The sequence below is a fragment of the Astatotilapia calliptera genome, chromosome 1 (assembly GCF_964374335.1).
Source record: "Astatotilapia calliptera chromosome 1, fAstCal68.1, whole genome shotgun sequence".
NCBI lineage: Eukaryota > Metazoa > Chordata > Actinopteri > Cichliformes > Cichlidae > Astatotilapia > Astatotilapia calliptera.
In genome coordinates, this window is record NC_137422.1 from 18,377,695 (window position 1) to 18,400,075 (window position 22,381).

The window sequence follows — 22,381 nt, forward strand, 5'->3', positions numbered from 1 at the left end:
ACCAGTGTCTATCCAACTGGCCTTGTGCTGGCCCATGTGTGGGCCACCCCTGGCAAACCAGGTCTGGGCCACCAAAGGGCCATCATTCTTTGCGGTATGTGGGCCACGTGTAATTTGTGTGCAGCCATGAGCCATGAGTTGTAGACAGACTGCTGGCCCTGTGCGGGCCCAGAACAGTTTCAGCTCTGGCCCAGGTGTCAGCCTAATGTGTACCTTAATCAAGCCATGTAATGACAACATGTGCCAGAACATGCAAAACTGTGCAAAAGTAACATAACTCCGTTCAGACAGTGAACGGACTGATTCTTATATAGCACTTTTCTAGTCTCCCACGAAAAGTGCTCTATACAACATGCCACAGTCACCAGTCACACACTTTCTCTTAACTGAGTGCTTCCTAACTACATTCATACACATTCACACTCTTGACATACAGACTGAAGGAGCCAGGGATCGAACCACTAACCTTCCAATCAGTAGGTGACCTGCTCTACCTCCTGAGCTACAGCCAGCTACTATAGTAGTATAGTATTGCAACATGGCATTTGGGTCTTCTAACTAAAACAGGAAAATAGGAACATAAATAGTGCCATCATTGCCAGACCTGGCGCACATCTGGTTGACATACACTCTGCCAGCTTGAAGCCCAGATCCGGGCCAGACCTGTTTTCTATGGGCCTGGGCCACATAAACCAAACCACAATTGAGCCAGATATGGCATGCCATCACATAAACAGTGCCATCTATGCCAGGCCTGGCCCATATCTGGATGACATCCGTCTTATCATGCCAGAAGTCAGCCAGCAGTGCCGGCTTGATACCAGATCCGAGCCAGACCTGGTTGCTATGTGGGAAGGTGGCCGTACCAAATATTGATTCATAGCTTGGTTTTGCATTATTTACTGAATTTCAATGTTTGCACATTTCAAGAAATCACTGCAACTATTTTGCATTTTTGTATATAAAACATCAAGGAATGAGGGGTGTCTCAAGACTTTTGCACAACACTTATCTTCTGTCAGCTTATTAAATAATGAGAAACTAGCTTCAGCTTTATTATTATAACATTGCCTGATTTGGGAGGTTTACTTGACGTTATTCAAGTACTGATTAGCATCATGCCCCAAGTGCTGCCAAGAGGCGCACAGCCACTCTTGACCAAGCTCAAACACAAGATATCACAGAGACAGCACGTGCTTGGAAAACTGAAACATGGATGGAGGCAAAACAGATGATTTCATAGATGATTTGTATATAACTCTATACAAAAGAGTCAGTGCTCATCAATCACATGTCTTTAAAGTTGCAAGGTCTCAAAGCACACAATAACACTGAAAGGCGGCCAGCTGTGTGAAGTGGCTTTGTGTATACAGAAGCATTGCACATGGGCAGTTATATCCAAAACAAGGGACGAGTGTCTGACAGTGAGCTGAGGAGATGCACATGCCCTGGGTTTGCATCAGCTGTGATACAACTGGGCTCTTGTCCTTGTTGGGTGCTGTTTGATTGCTACTAGGGCCCTTTCAGCCCATCTGCACAGCCCTCTGTTAGGGGGTTGTAAAGCAGAGTGGAAAATCCCCTTCAGCCTTCATCGTTAGTTTTGGCTGTGCTCTCTGTTCCCCATCAGTGTCAGCGCATTTAACTGGCTCCGTATCATATAAACAAATGGTAGCTTAGCTCGGTATTTATACATCTTACACGCTCGGTCGCAAAGCTTTCTATGTTTACAGTTTTTCGCTCAATTTTCCTGCTACGCCCAGATAAGAAACCATATTCGCATTTAATTCACTTGCAGATATGTAAAACTGAATACTCATAAAATGTTTGTATACATTTGTCTGTGCTAATTTAGGTCAAATGGAGTGGCAGTCAGGCAGAGTATGGTCTGGAGGGGGAGTTTCCAGAGATGCTCTTCACCATCAGCAGAGAAGGAGTCATTTATCTCAATGCCCCGCTGGACAGAGAGACACAAGACCAGGTCTGTACTTTGAGCCAAACATCTCCAGCACCTCATAATAAATGACATTTCACGATTAGAGTCAAAAATTCCTCTATTAAAGATTGAGCCCTTTATTTCAATTTCTGAACCCACAGTACGTGAAAACTTTGATATCAAAGATGATGTGTGTTTGTCAGCTGATGTGTTTATAAAGACTGCCCTGATTTAAAAACTCTTCATACAGGTGCATTTCATTTATGTTTAAACTAGCAGGATGATGTGATTCATTCACAAGTATTTTCACCATCTGATGACAAAATTATTAATTCAAAAGCTGAACAATGAGAAGTGCCAGGCTTATTGTCCCTAAAAGGGTTCTTATGTTGTTCATTGGAAGAAAGTCCCTGTTTTTAATTAACTCTCCTATTACTTACAACTTAATGGCTTTTTTATTGTAGGAACCCTGGTACACATTACTTCAGCAAAGCTGAGCACTGAGTCACAGCCTAATTACAAACCAAAACCTGAAAAGTGCTCTATTCATTAAACATATTCTGCCTGTGACAAGAAGATTGTTGTATAATGGCTTTAAAGATCGCGAATCTAAAACTCTTCATTGCAAATCTGTCTCACTTTAGATCAAAGGAAAGATCATCCTTTGTATCAGGATTACAAATTAAAGTCCATGTGTTTGCATTTTGCTCTCAAGCTTTGCAGACAACCTAAACTCCTGTGAGCTTTGAATGACTCAGTGAGCAGAATATTCTGGCACAGATGCACCAAAGAAAAGCACAGAAAGACTGAGCTACAATTGGGTGATGTGATTATTGTTAAAACGCAGTGTTCTAGCACATTACCCTGTCTTTTTCTTCACTGACCTTTCAGTGGAAGTTTGAAAATGATAATGAAAGTTTAAACTGGTGTCTCATGGGTTTAATACAGTCTCTCACAAACAGGAAGCTCAAACTGATATGATGACTTCCCCTTATATTTATTCAAGACTTTTTTTACAAGTATTTTAAGGTTATATATATTAAAGTATTTACGGAAAACCAACAAGGCTTTGAAAAAACGTAAAATTTTGTTTGGTGTACTGCTACCACTGGTAAAATAAGTTAGAAAAGATACATTTGTATATTTGATTTTAAGAGTTGTGAAAAGTGCTTAAGAACCACAAAATGCCAGAAGACTCTTAATCTGAATACAGCTTTGCGCTATTATTTAATAGTAAATAGTATTTTCTTCATTTTTGTCACTAAGTTGTTGAAATCTATTCTACATACTTTTATACATACTAAATACCATTCAGGAATTGCAGTGTGCAGTTTTTTTTTTTATCAGTGTGTGCTACAATATGGGACTTTGCACAAATGCTGAACATTTAATATTTATCTAGCCAATACTTAAGACATTTTTGAATGAATCTGTCCCAAATTCCATATTCTGGTTCATTTTGATGATAAGAAAGATCAGTGAAAATTTCATGTTTTTGTCTTTAAAAGTTTTTGAGATATTCATGTTGAAACATTGTTTCCAAAACAGTCTGAAAGTGAAAGAATTTTTCAAAAAAAAACCAAAAAGCTAGTTGAATGAGAATCAGAATCATCTTTTATTTGTGCACGCAGACATTGAATGTGACTTCAGTTCCCTTTGCTTTCTTCAAGCAAGAAAAAAAAATTCATAGCACTCATTGTATATGTTCACTGGACCATAACATTCTTACACAAATCTGAAATGGTTGAGCTGGAAATGTGCAAAAATTGGCTGATATGAGATGAGACAGAAACTAGGAAACCAGAATCTCAACAAAATCCGTGAGTATAACCAGGATCAAAAAGTAAATGTTTACTCGTATTGCAGAAATGTATCCTATCATGCTCTGCACAGAGGAAGACTTTACAGTCGTTAGTAGTCTACTGGGCATGTAATCCCTTTTTTTTGGTCTGCTGCTAGAAAGTTGATGGGAGCGTGGGTTGCGTGACTCGTAACCCAGTGTTAAGGGTACCACATGTGACCAGATATTTCCCTCTCTGCTTTTTCTTCTTTTTTCACCTTTTCTGCTTACTTAGTTTCATATCAGCATTGTGGTTGAGCGTCCCGACGGCAGGGAGATTGCCAAACCTGTGGAGCTGAGGGTGATGGTGGGTGACGCTAATGATAACAGGCCCACATTTCCACAGGCACAGTACCATACTGTGGTGAAAGAACTGGCTGCTCGAGGTAACATATAGGTTTTGGATGATTTTTTTTGTTTGTTTGTTTGTTTTCACTCATGCAAGTCCTACTAATCAGATTACAGTGGAATATTTAGATACTGCATCACACAGGCTGTGTGCTTTGAGACCACACACCAAGGAAGAACAATACTATTTCTTTGGCCAAAATACAATCTTGCATGTAAAACATCTTTAAAAGAAACTCGTCTTACAAATTATGATGATAATAAAGCAACACAGTGAATTTGAATAGTCATTTTCTAGAATTATTTTATACTGTTTCACAGCTTAGTGCAAAAACACAGCCTGGATGCAATGTTGTTGTGATGAAAGGGTGGAGAGCGCCAGATACATTTTGTGAAAGCAGATTGGGATCTTTGCCAGGACACAGGGGAAGCACCAACACCCCTCCTGTGCTCCTAAAAAGCACACGGTGGGTTGTAACATATCAGGTCCTTGGCATAAAAGCTTTTGTTGGTGCTTTAAAACATTCTGATTCGGGGAAATGAATTACACAGGGCAATCTGTTAATCTAAATGGAATCACTGAGTGAGGATTATATGAGAAAGCTATTGTTGTACTCTCTCAGTGTGCTGTGAGACTTGTCATTTTAGCTTCTCTTGTTATTACTTGACAAAAGAGTTAAAAGAGAGAAAAGGAGAAGTCAAACTTGAAAAAGATTTGAAATTTGCCAAAGAAAAAGAGCATGTACATAATAATGTATATATTGTATATGCATTATACATATTTTTTAAACATAAAATGTAAAGATAATTTTCAAAATGGTCAAATGGTCAAATTCTATTTGTGGTTAAAAAAACAAAACAAAACAAACATGGATTTTTTTGTTTCATTTTTTTTTACATTTTTTAAACAGTGTAGAAAACCCTTTTTTATAGAGCTAACTGAAAATATCTTCTGATGATAAATCAGAAAGCCTCCTCCTCCTCTTTATTCATATATTTTTTCCTGCAGGGACAGAAATCCTGACAGTGCAAGCGGCTGATAATGATGACCCTAAGACAGACAATGTACGAATCTTCTACCGCTTAGTCGGACAAATTCCAGAGAGTCCTCGTGCCCTCTTCAGAGTGGACCGTGACTCAGGGGTCATCTCGGTCCAAGCGGATAGTATGGAGGGCACGGCACCGCAGTACACTCTAACCATCACTGCTGAGGATGCCAAAGGTGACTATGTATAAGGCAAAATACAACCATAGCTATAACGCAATTTTCATGAAAAGGTGGTGTTTATCTTGTACTTTAGGGAGTTAAAGAGAGGCAGTATAGCAGTGATACAAACAGGTGCATCAGAGACAATTATATATAAAACATTTCATCTTTCATAATGACTATAATAGGCAAAAGTTAATTACTTTTGTGAGCAAGTGTGTCAGTAGCCTCCCTTGAGATTTCCAGGAGATGTATATATGTTAGCCTCTAGGGTGACAGATGATGTGATCTGCATGACTCATGGACTCAGGGTGTGACGAAGGCTAACATGAGGTACTTGCTGTTCCTTCAGCATTCTTAATTTGTGAGAAGGGCTGACCTGAGTCACTAACAGAAGCTGTGATCCTGTCCCTGGCAGGTCTGAACAGTTCCTGCACTGTGGTTGTGACGGTGCAGGATGAGAATAACAACCCACCGGTGTTCTCCCAACACGAGGTACGAGAACACGTGTTCAAACAGTTACTTGCGCACAGAGATTAGGACACCTTTCACGCATTGATCTGTTTGGGGCAATATAAACAATAGCTTTGGAAAAATAGCAGGCTAAACATCATCTGTGGATTTTGGACTGTGAACGCGCTTCGCAGGTCACTGATCTAATTTTCCTGGCGGGGAACTAGATATGATACTAATCTCAGGCTTATATAGATGGCATTATGTTATTGGAAGACTTTTATTTGGCTCTCTGTACTCCAAGTGGACAGTGTTTTTAGAGTTTAATCTGATAAAGCTTTCTTTAGAGACAAATTTCCACTCATTTATTTATAGGTCAATCTACAGCAGGCTACATCACGATTACACAGCTCCATCCAGTGTCGTTAACATGGCAGAAATTGTATAAGAAGCAGTGTTATCTTAGCCATTACAATCTCACAGAAAGTTCTGTGAGGATGGCATCATAAATAATGCAGCTCCAGGCCCACTGTGTAATTGGCCAGTGGTTTTCTATGAAAGAAGGTTTAATTTTGGTCAAGGACAGAAACCAATCGACTGCAGAGCTTTGACATCAATGTCCAGATCAATCAAAGATTTGACATAACACCTGACACCGTGTTATTCTTTACATCCACGCCCAGTGTAATGGACACTTAGGGATTTTAATCAAACAGCTTTCAAACATTGTTGGATGATCATTACAATGCTGTTAAAAACAAATGCACACTTGCTTAGATAATCGCTACCACAGACACACAAACACAGAGGTGGAAAATGCTCTTGAACAGGTCACGCCTGAGTAGTGCAGCTTTTTCCATGGCAGTGCAGCCCTATAGGAGGTGATGTGGGAGGTGAGTGGTGACAGGACTGGGTTCAGCAACCCTGTGGATGGGGCAGCCAGATCACAGGCATGGTTGCTTCTCTAGAGGACATCCAGGAGTGGCAGATTAAACGGCTGTCTAAACACAGAGAGGTTCACAAATAAAGGTCAGCTCACACCAGGGGGGCAAGAGGGGGCAAATGTATATTGTCACATGCAGTCACCCATCGTCTCAATAGAAAATTGGGCAATCGGTCATCACTGGCATTTATTGGTGACCGCACAATCTTAACATCAACAACTTGCTGGCAAAAGCTGCAGTGGCCTTGACAAGAAATAAATAATCATTATCATTATTTAGCATTCGCTGGGGCTGTTATTGCAAAGCCAGATTCATTTATGTAACACCAATTCACAACAACTGGTGCCTCAATACTAGAGAAAAAAAACCCAACAATCTGTATGTCCCTCATGATTTCCCATCGTCACCCCCTTCGTTGCGCCCCTGTCAAAGTTCTGTTTTTGGTGTGCCACCATATTTTTATATGGCCGCCCCTATAAAACTATTCTAGAGGCACTCCTGCAGGGGAGGTTTTCCTTAAAGAGGGTCAGGTCAGTGAAAACTAGTGTGAGCTGAGACATTTGAGATCTGCTTTTTTTTAAAAATGCAAAATGCTTCCATACACTTTTTCACTTTTTTAAAAGATAGTCTTTTTCTTCTTAGTGATCATTCACTCTGTGTTTTCTCGCCATCAGTACGGACCCTTTCACATCCCAGAGGATGCCCTGGTGGGTACGACAGTGACAGCTGTGCTGGCGAGGGATGCAGATGTTCGAGGTGGAGACAGCTGGCAGGTGGACTACCGTTTAGAGTCTGGAGATGAAGAGGACGTCTTTTCATTAGTGACAGATAAGCAGACCAATGAGGTCACACTTGTCCTGTCGAAGGTGAACAACACCAACTACACTGAAGCTCTACACTCATACATTTGACTACCAAGATCAGCTAAAAACATGATATAAGGTCCATCAGTCTGAATGAAACTCCTTTTTTTTTTTTTTTTCTGTTTTGAGAGGAGAGACAATACAAAGATCATTTCCTCTTAGGGACACAGATATTAATGCCAAGGACAATTTTTGGCATAGCTGCTTGTATCTGTCCTTGCAGCATGTGCATGTCCTAAGAGATTATTCACTCACAGTCACAGAAAACTAACCTCATTTTAGAAATGCATGATTTTAATATCACCCTATGTAGATATTATGCATTGAAAGACAGTTGGAAAAGGATTTTCAGAAATGTCAAAATTCTAGTCCTGCATGCCTATAATAAAAAGAGTCCTGCACGACATTGGCGTAATCTCTCCTGTCCCCAGGGTGCATCACCCTTCGCCTGCCTCCTATAATCCTACAGGGCATTTTAGGGAGGCATGTGGTGTCTGTGTGTGTCTATACTCTAATGGTCTGCACTCTGTGAGTGGCCAGGCAGGCGACAGTCTATTATTTTCAACCTCTTGTGGGAGTTGATGAATGTGATTGAACTGTGAGCTGCACAGGCCCCTCTGAGATAAAGCAGAGCATTTCCAAAAGCTAAAAATGGATCTCGATCTATTATTTCAGTTTAACAGACAATGGCTTGTTTTCAAAAGTGATGTCATGCAGTTTAAATTCCTGTCTCTATGAGTAGCTCTTACGTTGACCTTGTGAGATATCACTATAGCGAACGCTGCATCACCAGAAAGGATACTGTAGATTAGTTAGCTTACCGTAGTAAAAATTAAAGCTTAAATCTTCCACAAGTAAAGCCCCAGTGGATTAAAATGCACTTAAGCAAATCCTTTAATTCACCAGATTACAGGGTGAGGTCAGCACTAGAAAGCAGAGCGATTTCATTATTAGAAATTGCAAAGCCAAATGAATAATTAGATTATGTGAGCAGATACTAATGGCATTTTACCACACAGGCTGGAGAGTGAACGAACTAAACAAAAGGGATGGGATCAAATCAGTGTGGAAAAAATTGGTGACATCGCATTGAATTAAAAAATGAATCATAAAAAGTCTGTAAAAGAAACTGGAACTTCTGTTGAAATTAACGTGAGACTGGGCTATCAGAGGTTTGAGTTATTGGTTTCATAAATATATACACTCACTGGCCACATCATTAGCTAATACCTGGTTGGACCTTCTTTGACCTTCAGGATTGTCTTAATTCTTCACGACAAAGATTCAACAAGGCACTGAAAGCATTCCTTAAGTATGATTTTGGTTCATATTGACATGACAGCATCACACAGTTGCAGCAAATTTGTTGGTACTGCATCCATGATGTAAGATCTGGTGACTGTGGGGGCCAATTGAGTAAAGGGAAGTCGACGCTATGTTCAAGAAACCAGTGGCCATAAAAGGGCAAACATTTTCAGCAGCGATACTCAGGTAGGCTGTAGCACTGAAGTACTAAGGGGCCCAAATTGTGCCAAGAAAATATCACCACACACCATTACATCACCACCGGCAGCCTGAACTGTTGATACAAAATAGGATGGAGCCATGCTTTCATGTTCATGTTCAGTCGAATGGTACAGCAGAAACCCAAACTCATCAGACCAGGCAATGTTTTCTCATTTTCTACAGCATATCCAGTTGAGCCTGTGGGGATTGTAGCCTCAGTTTCCTCGTCTCAGCTGACACAGTTGGCATCAGAGATGGGCAGTAACGCGTTACTTGTAACGCGTTACTGTAATCTGATTACTTTTTTCAAGTAACGAGTAAAGTAAGGGATTACTATTGCAAAATCGGTAATTAGATTACCGTTACTTTCCCGTAGGAACGCTGCGTTACTGCGTTACTAAAACCGTGATTTTTTTTGCGAGAATGTCTCATGACAGTGACGTAAGCAAGTGCGACGTTGGTGACAGCAGCTGTGTGCAGATCAACAATGGATAATATATCGAGTGCGGGAGAGAGTATGAGCGTGCAGCGTTTAAAGTGTGGAAGTACTGACCTTACTTTGAGTTTGATTCCATAAAAAGTGACAAAAACATTAGCGTCCATCGTGCGTGGGAAGAAAACTTCTTTTTACAGCGAAAAAAACCCCTAAACTTCCGAGCAAGCACCGAGTAGCTACGACGTGATGGGAAACTCACAGAGACACTCGCGCGGATTCTTCAACTGACCGCAGCACACCTACACCAGGGTAACCCTCCGCCTACCCTGCTCCTGCTTTACAGGTGAAAATAGAGCAAAAGGACCGCTGAGTCTTTGACTTTATTTATTTTCTGCTGTGTTTTACTTGCATCTGTTTGAAAGAGTGAGTGAAAACACAAAAAATATTTTATTTTATGTGCTGGAATGTGTAGAAAATAGGTTTAAATGTTAAACTAATTTATTCAAGTCAGAGAATGTTGCATATAATTAAATGTTTTGCTTGATGCATAAAGTTAAAAGATTAAAACTGATAAAACAAGTTAAAAAAAGAGACTTTTCCATCTGATTACATTTTGTATGATGGATTATGTAGAAAAAGTAGAATTGGGCTGAAAGATCTATCACTTTATCACCTCTTCAGGTTGTAAATCGTGTTTTTAAAAAGTAACTAAGTAACTAAGTAATTAATTACTTTTGAAAATAAGTAATCAGTAAAGTAACGGGATTACTTTTTGGGGGGAGTAATCAGTAATTAGTTACTGATTACTTTTTTCAAGTAACTTGACCAACACTGGTTGGCATTCACTGTGATCTGCTGCTGTAGCCCATCTGCTTCAAGGTTTAACAAAATACTCTTCCGTATACCTTGGTTATAACGAGTGGGTATCTGAGTTACTCTTGTCTTCCTATCAGCTCAAAACAGTTTGCCCATTTTCTTCTGACCTCTGGCATCAACAAGTCATTTTCACTCAGAGAGCTCACTGGATTTTTCTCTTTTCCAGACCATTCCCTGTAAACATTACAGTTGGTCGCGTGGGAAAATCCCAGTAGATCCGCAGCTACTGGTTTACTCAGACCAGCCCATCTTACACCAACAATCATGCCACATTCAAAGTCACTAAACTGCCTTTCTTTCCCATTCCGATGCTCAGTTTGAACTTCAGCAGGTCGTCTTAACTATGTCTACATGCTCAAATACACTGAGTTGCTGCAAAGTTTTTGGTTGATTTATTTCTGTGAATGAGCAGTTGGACAGACGTCTCTATTAGGTGTACCTAGTAAAGTGACCGGGCATTGTATAGGTATGTATGTGCGCAAAACAGTTCATTCTGACCAGCCTCACTATTTTTCTTACACCAAGAGAGACTAAAAATCTATCTCGCTATCTGCATAGCATCAAAACTATCTAGTAAACATTGTTATCCCTTCAAGAGTTTAGCCTGTAAAGACAGAAGAAATAAACGGATGTGTAAATGTGTAGTTAAATGGTGATACCCATCACGTTTTGAAGAGAGATACACTACTGTTGCTTTTACAGTTTTATGTATATCAATATGTGTATCAAATTATTACAAATACACAAATGTGGTAGACATTGATGTTTTTATGAAACATATGAGGATATTTATTTTGGTGGTGTTTAAATATTGTGTATTACTGTAATTTAAGCTAATAACTATTTACAGCAAGAACATGATGCTACTGTAAAGGCACTTAATTCAAAAAAGAGTAGCATCATCAGGTGAGTAACGCCAGGGTCCATACACATGCTCTCATGCGCTGACACACACTGAGCAGTTTGGTGTGTCACTTCCAGTTAACAGCAGTACTCATCTATTCTCCAAGGTGTGCGTTTTTTTTCTCCCTGGTAACAAAGACACGTGTACTCAGCAGGATGATGTCAGGCAGTGCCAGTTTGCCGATGTCTTGTTTTATGGGGAAAAAAGAAAACATGTTTACTGGCAAATCCTGACAACAAAAACAAGCTTCAGGGCAGGATTCAAAAGATTACACCGAATGAAATCAGTTGTGCCCAGTTGTAATAAAGACTGAGGGATGGGATTCGTTTTTCCTTCAGCTGGGTTGTTTTGCCTCTAAAATCTGTAAAATCACAGTCTTTTCCCATCTTTTCATCATCCCACTGTGAAACTATTTTTTGAATCCTACAATCAGAGTCAGAAGGTTCAAGTTACTATTTTAGTGCACAGATTATGGTAATCCTATCACTGTGAAACTGCTACTTCCAATATTTGGACCTATAAATAGCACATGCTGTCACCCCAGAGGATAAAACAAAGTTGTTAATATTCATGGCTAGGTTTTTTGGGTTTTTTTAAATTATTATTAAATTAATTTTATCCCCTTTCATAAATTTAGAGAATGAAAGTCTTAACTTCAACAATAAAGCAGTGTGTTCAGTTTATAATGTACTATCTTTTCCACTGTCATGCCCTAGTTGCTCAAACAGCATCATGGAAAATCTTTCACTGGTGGCTCACTGAATCAATTGTTTTTTTTCCCTCTGTATCTACACTGTCTAGAAATATAGTAACACTGCCAGTAAATCCAGTTTCCTTGGGCCTAAGATAAGGGGACTAGACACACAAGGGGGGTGTACTGTGTCCCTCTCCTGCTGGCAAAAAGGACATGCTGTTTTTTGACTCTCTGTTTAGTGTGGTTACACTTGAACCTTCAAAAATAAATCTACTTTTATCACATTTAGGCTCATATGAAAGAGTAATGTAGGGCACAGCATCAGCAGTGCCTGTTTTAACTCAAGGACCAACCTGGAACTGAAAAAAAAACCCACTTAATACTTTTAAAATATATCAATGCCTGCGTCACACCATACGACACTTAGGCCTGGCTCCAGCACCCCCAGCGACCCTGAACTGGATAAGCTGAAGAAAAGCAGAAGAAAATGGATGGATGAACGGCATGTAGCTTATTAAACAGAAAAGTTATTGTTACGTTCCCCCCGAAGGGGTCTAGGCATGTGAGAGAGGGGACCAGTAACAAATGAGTCCGGAGAGAGAGCGCAGCAGATACAATACAACTAAACAAGCCACCGGCAAACAACTCACTAAAACTCAATTGCTGTTCCTTCCAGTCATATCCCGGACGAGCCCCCACTTTGTTACGTTCCCCCCGAAGGGGTCTAGGCATGTGAGAGAGGGGACCAGTAACAAATGAGTCCGGAATCAGAATGAAAAAAGGAAAACAAACAGAGTTGTTCTGCATCAATAAAACTTTATTACAAAATGGTACAGGTTAACATTAACTTAAAGGGCCGGCAACGCCGTCTTACCAATAACGCCAAAGAAACAAAGAAAACGCTCGCAGCCACGAAAGGCAGGAGGACTACCAAACAAACACAATAAAAAAGGAGGCACTTCCCACACTTCCTACCCTACTCCCCACCACGGGGAGACACTCTCAGGGCCCACAAGCCCACACCACTCACGCAAAGCAGCTATGCTGTTTCCACAACTCCACACTTTGAGCAGGCTAACCACACACAACGCAGAGACACCAGAGAACACCCCACACCCTGCTCACAGCTCATCCCCAGCTTATATGACCTCCGAGAGGTGATTGCTGACTGGGCCCAGGTGGTAAATGAGTCCAATGAGCAGCAGCTGTGTCCTGGGGAGAGAGAAGAGCAAGAGAGAGACGGGGGGTGGAGCAAAAGAGGAGGAGGCGGAGAAAAACACCACGCCCACACAAGGGCAGTATCAGGAGGCCCAGCTAGGGCCGTAACAGTTATATTATTAGTGACTGAGAAACTTGGGCTTGAGTGACGCAGCTGCAGTGAACAAACACCTTAACAGAGAGTCCTCGTTACTGATTTGTTTCATGTAAATCAATACAGAAAAGGATAGACCACACAAATATGTCTATCCCTTGCATTTACCTGTATTGCTGCCATGCTTCATCCAGTAATCAATATTCTTGATTTCTTTCTTAATGATCTGAAATTGGCTTTCCGCTCACTCTGAATGTGATTGTGTTTATTGCTTTCTCTTTCTGTGAAGTTTTGCTTACGCAGTACTTTGCAAATTCTGCTTCTTCTATTGTGTAGGTAGTTGTCTAATGCAATGTTGTGAGTTAAATTAAGTAATACTTAAATAACACTTTGTGAAACTTGTTGTGTGCACGCATCTTTTCACAGGTGTTGGACTTTGAGCGCGAGAGTGAGTACATTCTCGTGCTCAGTGCCCAGAATCCAGTTGCCTTAGTCCGTGGCCGGTACGGCCCCGCATCCACAGCAACGGTCTCCATTTATGTTGACGATGTGAACGAGGGTCCGATCTTGTCTCAAAGCCATTATGAGGTGACTGTGAGAGAAGGGGAAGAACCAGGACGGGTTATTGCCACCATCCGAGGTTACGACCCCGATTCTCACCCAATAAGGTAACTAATTTAAGCTGGGAGGGGTGTGAAATTCCATGTTTTCAATTTTACAGAGCTATGGATGTTTCCTGGTACAGATATTCTCTTCAAGGGGACACCAAGAAATACTTTTCAATTGGGAAGTATTCTGGTGAGCTAAAGACTGTGCAGGCCTTGGACAGGGAGGAGAACAGCACGTACACCATGGAGGTCATTGCAGTGGATGGACGTAAGATCATTTCCATCATTGAGTATGCAACACAACGGTTTGATTAAAGGCAGACTCAGTTTCCAAGGCATAGATATAGTCAATTATTTTTTTCTTTAAGGCTTACTTCATGTCTGGGGAAACCTGATGTTCATATGTTAAAAAGTCTAGTGTACAACAGTTTGGTTTTTTAGCATCTTTTTACATCTTAGGAAACTCCTCCCTGTCTGCGTCCACCCTGGTGACTGTCTATATCCTGGATGTGAATGACAACAGTCCAGTGCTGGTAGGAGATTACTCCTGGAAGTACCTGTGTACACCTCGCTTAGAGGACCAAGCTTTGGTGCTTGCATCACGGGACAGTGATGGACCGCAGCATGGAGGACGACTTAATTTCTCCCTCCGCAGCGATGTCACAGTTCGACGTAACTGGAAGCTAACACCTATTAATGGTAGGGTGAACACAAACTGTGTAAAGGTCCAGTCAACGCACAGCATACAATGTGATTCACAGTGAAAAGACAGGCGGAATAAATAATGTACTACTGCTAGAAGAAACTCCCCTAAGCGGCTTCTGATAAATTGTATGTAACCAAAAATACTCAAAAAAATTTAAATAGTTTTTTTCTACCTTCCAAACTTGGACTGAAAGTTGTTCTGTTATCTTTTTTTTTCAGAAAGGTGAAGTCAGATGATTTTAGTTGCCAACATGGTCTGAAAGTGAGCCAGAGTGGATGTAACAGTGAGCTCAAATAGGCCCACAAATCATAACTGAAAAGAGTCTTCACTAAGTGAAATGAATCACCACTAAACCCCCTTTCCAAAAGTAACAAGTCAGATTACCAGCCTTGAAAAAGCTCTATCTAGTAACAGTAGACGATGTGAGCCAAAGCTGCTGACCTGAGTTCTGTAACATGGAAAAATTAGACCCTATCAGGCAGTTTGTGAAGGTGTACGTGAATGGTGTGTCTTTCTTGTCTGTGTAAATTGATAATCTGCTCTGATTAATGTCGAGCATAAGGAAGTTAATTTGTTGGAGAGGACAAGTTATTGCCTTCCAGCCAAATGGATCTTGTGAAGGGGATAAATCGAATTTTGAATACAGCCAGTGGACATCTAATTTTCCACAGTGTGCCAAATGTTTTGCATTATTTTTCTTACATGAATCAAAATCAGTGAATTGCCATCAAGAGTAGAGATGTGCAAAATGCCCTGATTTATCTCCAGTCTTATATGAGATGCTAGGTATAATATATTATAATTATCCTTTTTTTTTGTAACTGCTTGTGTTGTGCTCACTGAATACAAACTATTTACTGCAATGACGTCTGTCATTAAGTCATTCACACAGCTCAACCGCTTCCCTCTCAGTTTTTTTTTAGCCTTTTCACTCCCCTGTTCCTGTTGGTATTGATTGAGCCCAGCTGTAATTATATCTTGTCTGTAATTTCTTTCACGTCACCGCTGGTTTCCTGCCAACTAATGGAGCCTAAAATAGGAATTTCCCAGAATGCTTTGCACCTGGTCATAGTCAGTAATGGTTTTAGCAATAAATGTGTGCTTTTGTCTGTCTGATTTTGCAGCAAACTTGTCTATTTTTTTTATTTTCTTTTAAATTACAATTACATCAACCTCCAGTGAATGAAAGAGCAGATCTGTGTGTGCATGAGTAGTACAGCCATTCATCTCAAGTCTTTTGGGAAGCTGAGTGACAGTTCTTTTCACCGAAGACATTCAGTTAATCAAACGGCATGTTCATGTTCCTTTTTCGCATGCTCTTAATGGCTGTTCATAGCTGTAAGGGGAAATGCTTTTTCATCACAAGCTTTCAGAATAGCTCTGGTCGGGGTAGGTGGCTGGTCACACTTCGAACTTATAAAATGTCACGTCAGATTTGACACAGTGCAGGCAGAGGATAAATAGATCGACATTAACAGCCTCTGCAGAGGTGCTGCACAGGTCATGTTTCCCTACCTGACAAATGGAACATGAAGGGGGATGATGCTAAGGTGCAATCGGACAGTTTAAGACTATCAGATAAGAGTTCAAACAGCTTGATAATATGCTTCTCTTTACAGGACAGGGTTCTTACGTCATGCAGCCAGGCTTGTGTTTTAGCCTGATTTACAGAGATAAGATAAAGAGTCACAGGCTCCAGACCACTCCATACAGAGCCCCATCAGAGTCTTTCTGCTTGCTCTTTATTCATACAGTTGTATGGATGTGTTTGGCCTGGGTTTTTCTTCCTTCGGTTATTAGAACTTAAAAAGTACTTGTATACTTGTTGTATGTGATCATTTTTTTCATAAAAATAGTTGTTGTTGACCACTTTTGGATGCAACAGAAAAATAAGGCTTTTAAATTGAACAGATTTTCACAGCTGACAAGTACCAGGTTCATTTGTTATTTTGTTAAGTCATCATAAATGTGATGTATAAAACAGTCTCTATCACTTTTCTGCACCAACTAACAAGTGTTTTGTCCTTCAGATACTCACACCAACCTGTCCTTAAATATCCCATACCTGCCCCCTGATGTCTACATCGTGCCCTTCACCATCTCTGACAGCAGCTCTCCTCCCAGGAGCACCTTCATACACTTGCCAGGTAATGCTGACACCTCTGCTGATAAGCTAAAGCGAGTACATAGAGGTTCTGGGACAAGAGTGCTGGAACAATCAATAGAGATCAACCCCAGTGTGCCAGCTTGTCCTAGCGCTGCTCTTGTTTATTAATGATGCAATGGTGCTTTACAAATGATTTTTCCAGGCTCGTGATTACACAGCTCTCTTAAGATTGTGTTCTGCCTAATATAACCATTCTGACATTTCATAACACAGCATCACACATCTTGCACACTGGTTAGGATAAACTACAGTCACATGAAAAAGAAATTTTTCACATGAGCCTATGCAGTACTGTGGAAAGCTAAGTACATCTCCATAGTGCTGCTACTCAAATGCACTTAACTGATCATCAACACATCTGCGCACCGTTATAAAAGCACAGGTTTTGCCTGCTTGCTGGTCTGGAGAGATTACATGTGTGTTAATACAATGACACACACGTACCAGCAAATTCCTCCCATGGTCAGACTGTGCAACGTTATGAGAAACTCCAAAAAAACGCAAGAGCTAAAACTCTTCTAAATATTGATGTTCATGACAGTACAATTCTCTTATCTCTAAAAAGAACATAGCTCAGCTTATGTTTGCAGCACTTCGTTTGAGTAAACTCCAAGACTTATGGAACTGTGTACTTTGGAGAAATGAGCCCAAAGTGAAGCTGTTTGGCCATAATACACAGTGCCACATTTGGTAAACACTAAGTACAGCATATCAGCACAAACATCTCATACCAGCTGTCTAGCAAAGTGGTGGAGGGATGATGATGTCAAGGCTCAGACTCAGACCTGGACTCAAACAGAAAGGTAAAAGTTCAGCAGGATTATTGCTGGTTTCCAAGTAAACAGGGATTTATGCAAGGTAGTTATGTCTGAGTTGAGCTGGTGGAGGGGCAAACAAAGATAGCCACAGATTTCTCCTCGTGGGTAAAAACCACTCGAGGCTCATCGCAGGGAGTCTCAGGACTGGGAGCATCTGCACAAGGGACGACCAAAAGAGTCAAACACCATGGTAAGCGCAATGATTTGGCAATGACTGAGGGATTTCTTCAGCCTTGAGTATTAGGAAAGCAACAGCCAGTTGCATACAGAGGAGGGAAGCACGGCAGAGCCTCCCCTCTAAAACAAACTGATAGAGTTAAGCCATACACACAATACACACAGAAAGGAGAGAGAGGGAGAAAAAACAGGACACAACAGAGAGGAAATGGCAGGTTGGCAGAGGAGGACCAGGGGATTCACAACAGATGAAGCATTCTAGGGTCATATGTGACTAAAACTTGGTCACAAGACAGTGATCCCAAGCACTTGTCTTGTGACCCAAGTCCAGACTGTAACCCAACTGAAATAGTGTACATAATATGTGTAGCAATGCGAGAGACTGTTAAAGTCATACAGAAAATGGTTATTTCAAGTTATTGCTGCTGTGATTCTACAAGCTGTTGAATAATTTCTTTCCCCACAGGACTACATGGAGACCTGTGAAATCTTTCTTTTTCACACACAATATAACTGGAGAAGAAAATTTGGTTTATAATGGGTTGTTTTGAAATTATCAAGTGACTCCAAAACTTTATGCTCCTCACAAGCAACTAGATAAATTTACTGCATCTTCAATATGTGCTAACATAGTTCTTTTCTTTCTCAAATGGCCAGTCAGCCTTTAAATATGATAGGTCGGGATTAGGAACTTGAGTAATGGTTGTTGAAAATGAGCCTTTAAATCCCTATGAAGATATTACATTAATACACCTGCACTATTTTTAATGAATGCCATATGTGATTCCTTGCTTGATATTTGACTATCTAAATCCACTGGTTATAACATCCAGTATTTGTATTTATAGTAAAAACGTTATGCATAACCTAAATTTTGTCAAGGAATCACAAGACGACACATCAATCCTGAATCAAACCCTGTTTTGATGTGTTAAAAATCCCTGATTTGTGAGTTGTGTGTTTGCTATCTCTCCTGTTAGTGACTGTGTGCCCCTGCAATGTCAGAGGAAACTGCAAAATGGCTGCCAAGCAGCTGGAGGGCATGCCAACTATACAGTCTGCAGTCGGCATTTTGCTTGGCACCTTTGCAGTCATAGGTAAGCAGGACAAAAGCTGTTTGATTACTATTAAAGTCTATTTAAAAATAAGTGGGAATGTAATATATGCCTTATTATAAAATCTAGAAAAGTAGGATTTAATCATCTTTGAGAGGTCTTGGAGTTGCATCTAAATTAGCAATAAAACTGTGATGTAAATGCAGTGTTGATTTTTTGCCCTTCCAGGAGTGATCCTCATTGTTGTATTTGTGAGACTGTCCTACCAGAACCCCAAAGAGCCAAGCAAGACTAACCAGGAGAGAGTTCCCCTTAAGATGTCAATCTAACTACACTGTATTGTCCTACTTATGGGACAAACATGACAATCTTGTTTCAGGGCAATAAATTCATTACGTGACCGTGAATGTCTTTAAAATGAATGTACACTTCACTTGCAGTTTTAAGTTCATATGTATGCAAACTATGTTTTAGTTTAGTCTAGAGCTCTGATGTATGTTACGTGCTTAGGTCTGTGCTTGCACATGATGTGAGTTTATCTTCTAAGTTTGTCTGTCTTTTGTTATTGCTGTAGAGCGGTTAATATCTCTTAAAATGGTGCCCAGTTACTGTAACAAGAAAAGTTACTAATTGTGCTGGAAAATCTCTCTAAAACATAAGAAGTAAAAGATAATGTTACATGAAAGAGTAACATTTTTCTAAAAGGGATTATTTTGTAACATTGATCTTACGCTTTTGTAATTTGTAACACGTTACTCATTATGTTAAACACATCTGATCATAAAACTATGATGCCATTTCTTTGAATCTTATAAAAAAAATTGCTGGAAATACAAAAGTGTGGGGAAAGTGTGCCTCTCAATGCTGACATGTGATTTTATGTTACTTAACACATGAGTAGAAATAAAAAATGTTTTAAGTGCTGTATATCTGCATAATTTATTTACACCCCAATCCAGAATGCAATCATTTGCAGATCTTATAAATACAAATTTTATTCACAATACCACAAAGAAAACATAACAAATCTTTAAACTGAGACTTTTTACTATTACATGAAAAATATTTGCTCATTTTGAATTTGATGGCAGCAACATGTCTCAAAAATGTTGGGGCAGGACAATGAAAGTCTGCAAAAAGAGTGTAAATACGTAACTAAAAAGCAAAAACAGCAATCAGTTACATGATTGGGCATTTCAGAGAGGCAAAAAACTGCATCTACAAATTGTGGAACAATTTCAGAATAATGTTCCTCAATGTAAAATTGTGATGACACTGAACATCTCATCATATCTACTGTACATAACATCATCAAAAGATTTAAATATTCTGGAAAATTCTCTGTGTGCAAACAACAAGGCTGAAAATCAGCATTGGATGCCTGTTATCCTTGTGCCCTTAGGCAACACAGCATTAAAAATAGGCGTGATTCTGTCATGGCAATAACTGCATGGGCTCAGGAACAACAGTTCAGTGTACCATCCAGAAAGGCAGTTGAAGCTCCATCATGCAAAGAAGAAGCCATATGTGATCATGATCCATAAACACCTTTGAGCCAAAGCACATTTAAAATGGGATGAAGCAGAGTGGAAAGCTATCGGATGAATCTGACCACAGAACAGTGAATTTATTAAATTAATGGAATTCTAAAATGAAAATTCTTTTTTCAGTTCAATTCATTTTTATTCATACAGCACCAAATCACAACAACATTCCCCTAAAGCAGACCCTACAGTAATACATACAGACAAAATAACCCCTATGATCAAGCACTTTGGCAATAGTCCAAAGGAAAAACTCCCTTTTAACAGGAAAAAACCTGCAGCAGAACCAGTCTCAGGGAGGGGTGGACCTGTGTCGCGACCAGCTGGGTTGAGAACATGGATACCACATCCTCTAGACCAGGGGTGGGAGACTCCAGGCCTCAAGGGCCGGTGTCCTGCAGGTTTTAGGTATCACCCTGGGTCAACACACCTGAATCAAACGATTCATCCATTTCCAGGCCTATGGAAAACTTCATGACATGTTGAGCAGGTAATTTAGCCATTTAAATCAGCTGTGTTGGCTCAAGGACACATCTAAAACCTGCAGGACATCGGCCCTCGAGGCCTGCTCTAGACTAAAGAACAGAGGGAGCACCTGGCTTGTTAACAGTGCTTAGTTCAAAAGTCTGCGTGGGTGTAACTATGGAACAGGAAGTTTGCACATCTGGAGAGGCACCATCTTAGCACCATTTTAGAGGAACATGTGCCCTCATCCAGAAGACGTCTTTTTTCAGAGACAATCTTGTTACATTACTTGTTATATTACAGCAAGACAACGCTAGACAACCCGATAAACAACAGGGCTTTGTAATAGAAGACTCTAGGACAGGGGTGGGCAATCTCAGTCCACGAGGGCCCGTGTCCCTGCAGGTTTTAGATCTCACCTTGGGTCAACACACCTGAATCACATGATTAGTTCGTTACCAGGCCTCTGGAGAACTTCAGGACACGTTGAGGAGCTAATTTAGCCATTTAAATCGGCTGTGTTGGTTCGAGGACACATCTAAAACCTGTAGGGACACCGGCCCTCGTGGACTGAGATTGCCCACCCCTGCTCTAGGAGCTGAACTGGCCCACCTGCAGGCCAGACCTTTTACCAACTGAAAAAAAAAAAATACCGCAAAGAAAAAAGAAAATCAAGCAAAGGACCGTTAAGCAGTTAGAGTCCGATATCACACAAAAATCAGACAACATTTGTCTCTAAAAAGTTGAGCAACTGCTCACCTCATCAGTTCCTAGATTTTTATTTACAATTTCCACAGTGTCCCAAGTTTTTTGCAGTTAGGATTGTATGTATTTAGCTCTATTAGTATGATATTATATTATTCACATATACGAGCCTCTTATACCTGAATGAATCATCAGCCAGTTCCTGTGGCAACATACTGTCTTCCAAGTTATAAACCAAACCACTTTTCATCTCATGAGACAGCCTAAATTTGACCTGTGACTGTAACTGCATTAGCAGCATGCTCCAGTTTCTGTAATTGAGGCTTTTCAAATGCTGACCTAGACGAACAAACCGGCAAGCAAAGCTATATTCAGACCATAGTGCTGCTATGAATAGCTCAGCAAGGTCCACTGTATGACATTCATGCAGGACAGTCCAGTGAAGTCACCCAGCTTTCATTCACAAAAGACAAAGCTTTACATCTTTAAAAAGATGCTGCACTGCTTATTTAGACGTGACCAAATATTCCATCAAACTGATTAAGAACTGCGTTATTAATCTTGTGAGTCACTTTCAGCTGGAAAATATATATGTTTTAGGTACACATACCTGAAAATACAGTTATTTTCTCACTAAATGAAATGTGTATATTGGAATTTAAAAATGACAGATAGAAAATAAAAATGGAATACACATTTCTACAGTAGCAGTTGTTTTCGTTTTAAATTTGTTTCCCAGGTTAGATGGTAGACTATTGTGAACTAAATTGCACACATTTAGTATTCTGGGCATCATGAAATTTAAAGACAATACAGCAAC

At 40.2% G+C, this 22,381-nt stretch overlaps 1 protein-coding gene across 1 annotated transcript in view; it reads left to right on the forward strand.

Annotated features, from left to right (window-relative positions):
• cdh16 (cadherin 16, KSP-cadherin) overlaps window positions 1-19,774 on the forward strand; it is a 28,774-nt gene extending 9,000 nt beyond the window's left edge. Inside the window, exons 8-18 of the mRNA XM_026165987.2 lie at window positions 1,853-1,978; window positions 4,009-4,159; window positions 5,131-5,343; window positions 5,747-5,823; window positions 7,400-7,591; window positions 13,743-13,984; window positions 14,062-14,192; window positions 14,384-14,623; window positions 16,661-16,777; window positions 18,773-18,889; window positions 19,076-19,774. Of these exons, the coding sequence (XP_026021772.2) occupies window positions 1,853-1,978; window positions 4,009-4,159; window positions 5,131-5,343; window positions 5,747-5,823; window positions 7,400-7,591; window positions 13,743-13,984; window positions 14,062-14,192; window positions 14,384-14,623; window positions 16,661-16,777; window positions 18,773-18,889; window positions 19,076-19,176 (1,707 nt within the window). The 3' untranslated portion in view covers window positions 19,177-19,774. The remainder of the gene's footprint in view (window positions 1-1,852; window positions 1,979-4,008; window positions 4,160-5,130; window positions 5,344-5,746; window positions 5,824-7,399; window positions 7,592-13,742; window positions 13,985-14,061; window positions 14,193-14,383; window positions 14,624-16,660; window positions 16,778-18,772; window positions 18,890-19,075) is intronic.
• The last annotated feature ends 2,607 nt before the right edge of the window (window positions 19,775-22,381 follow it).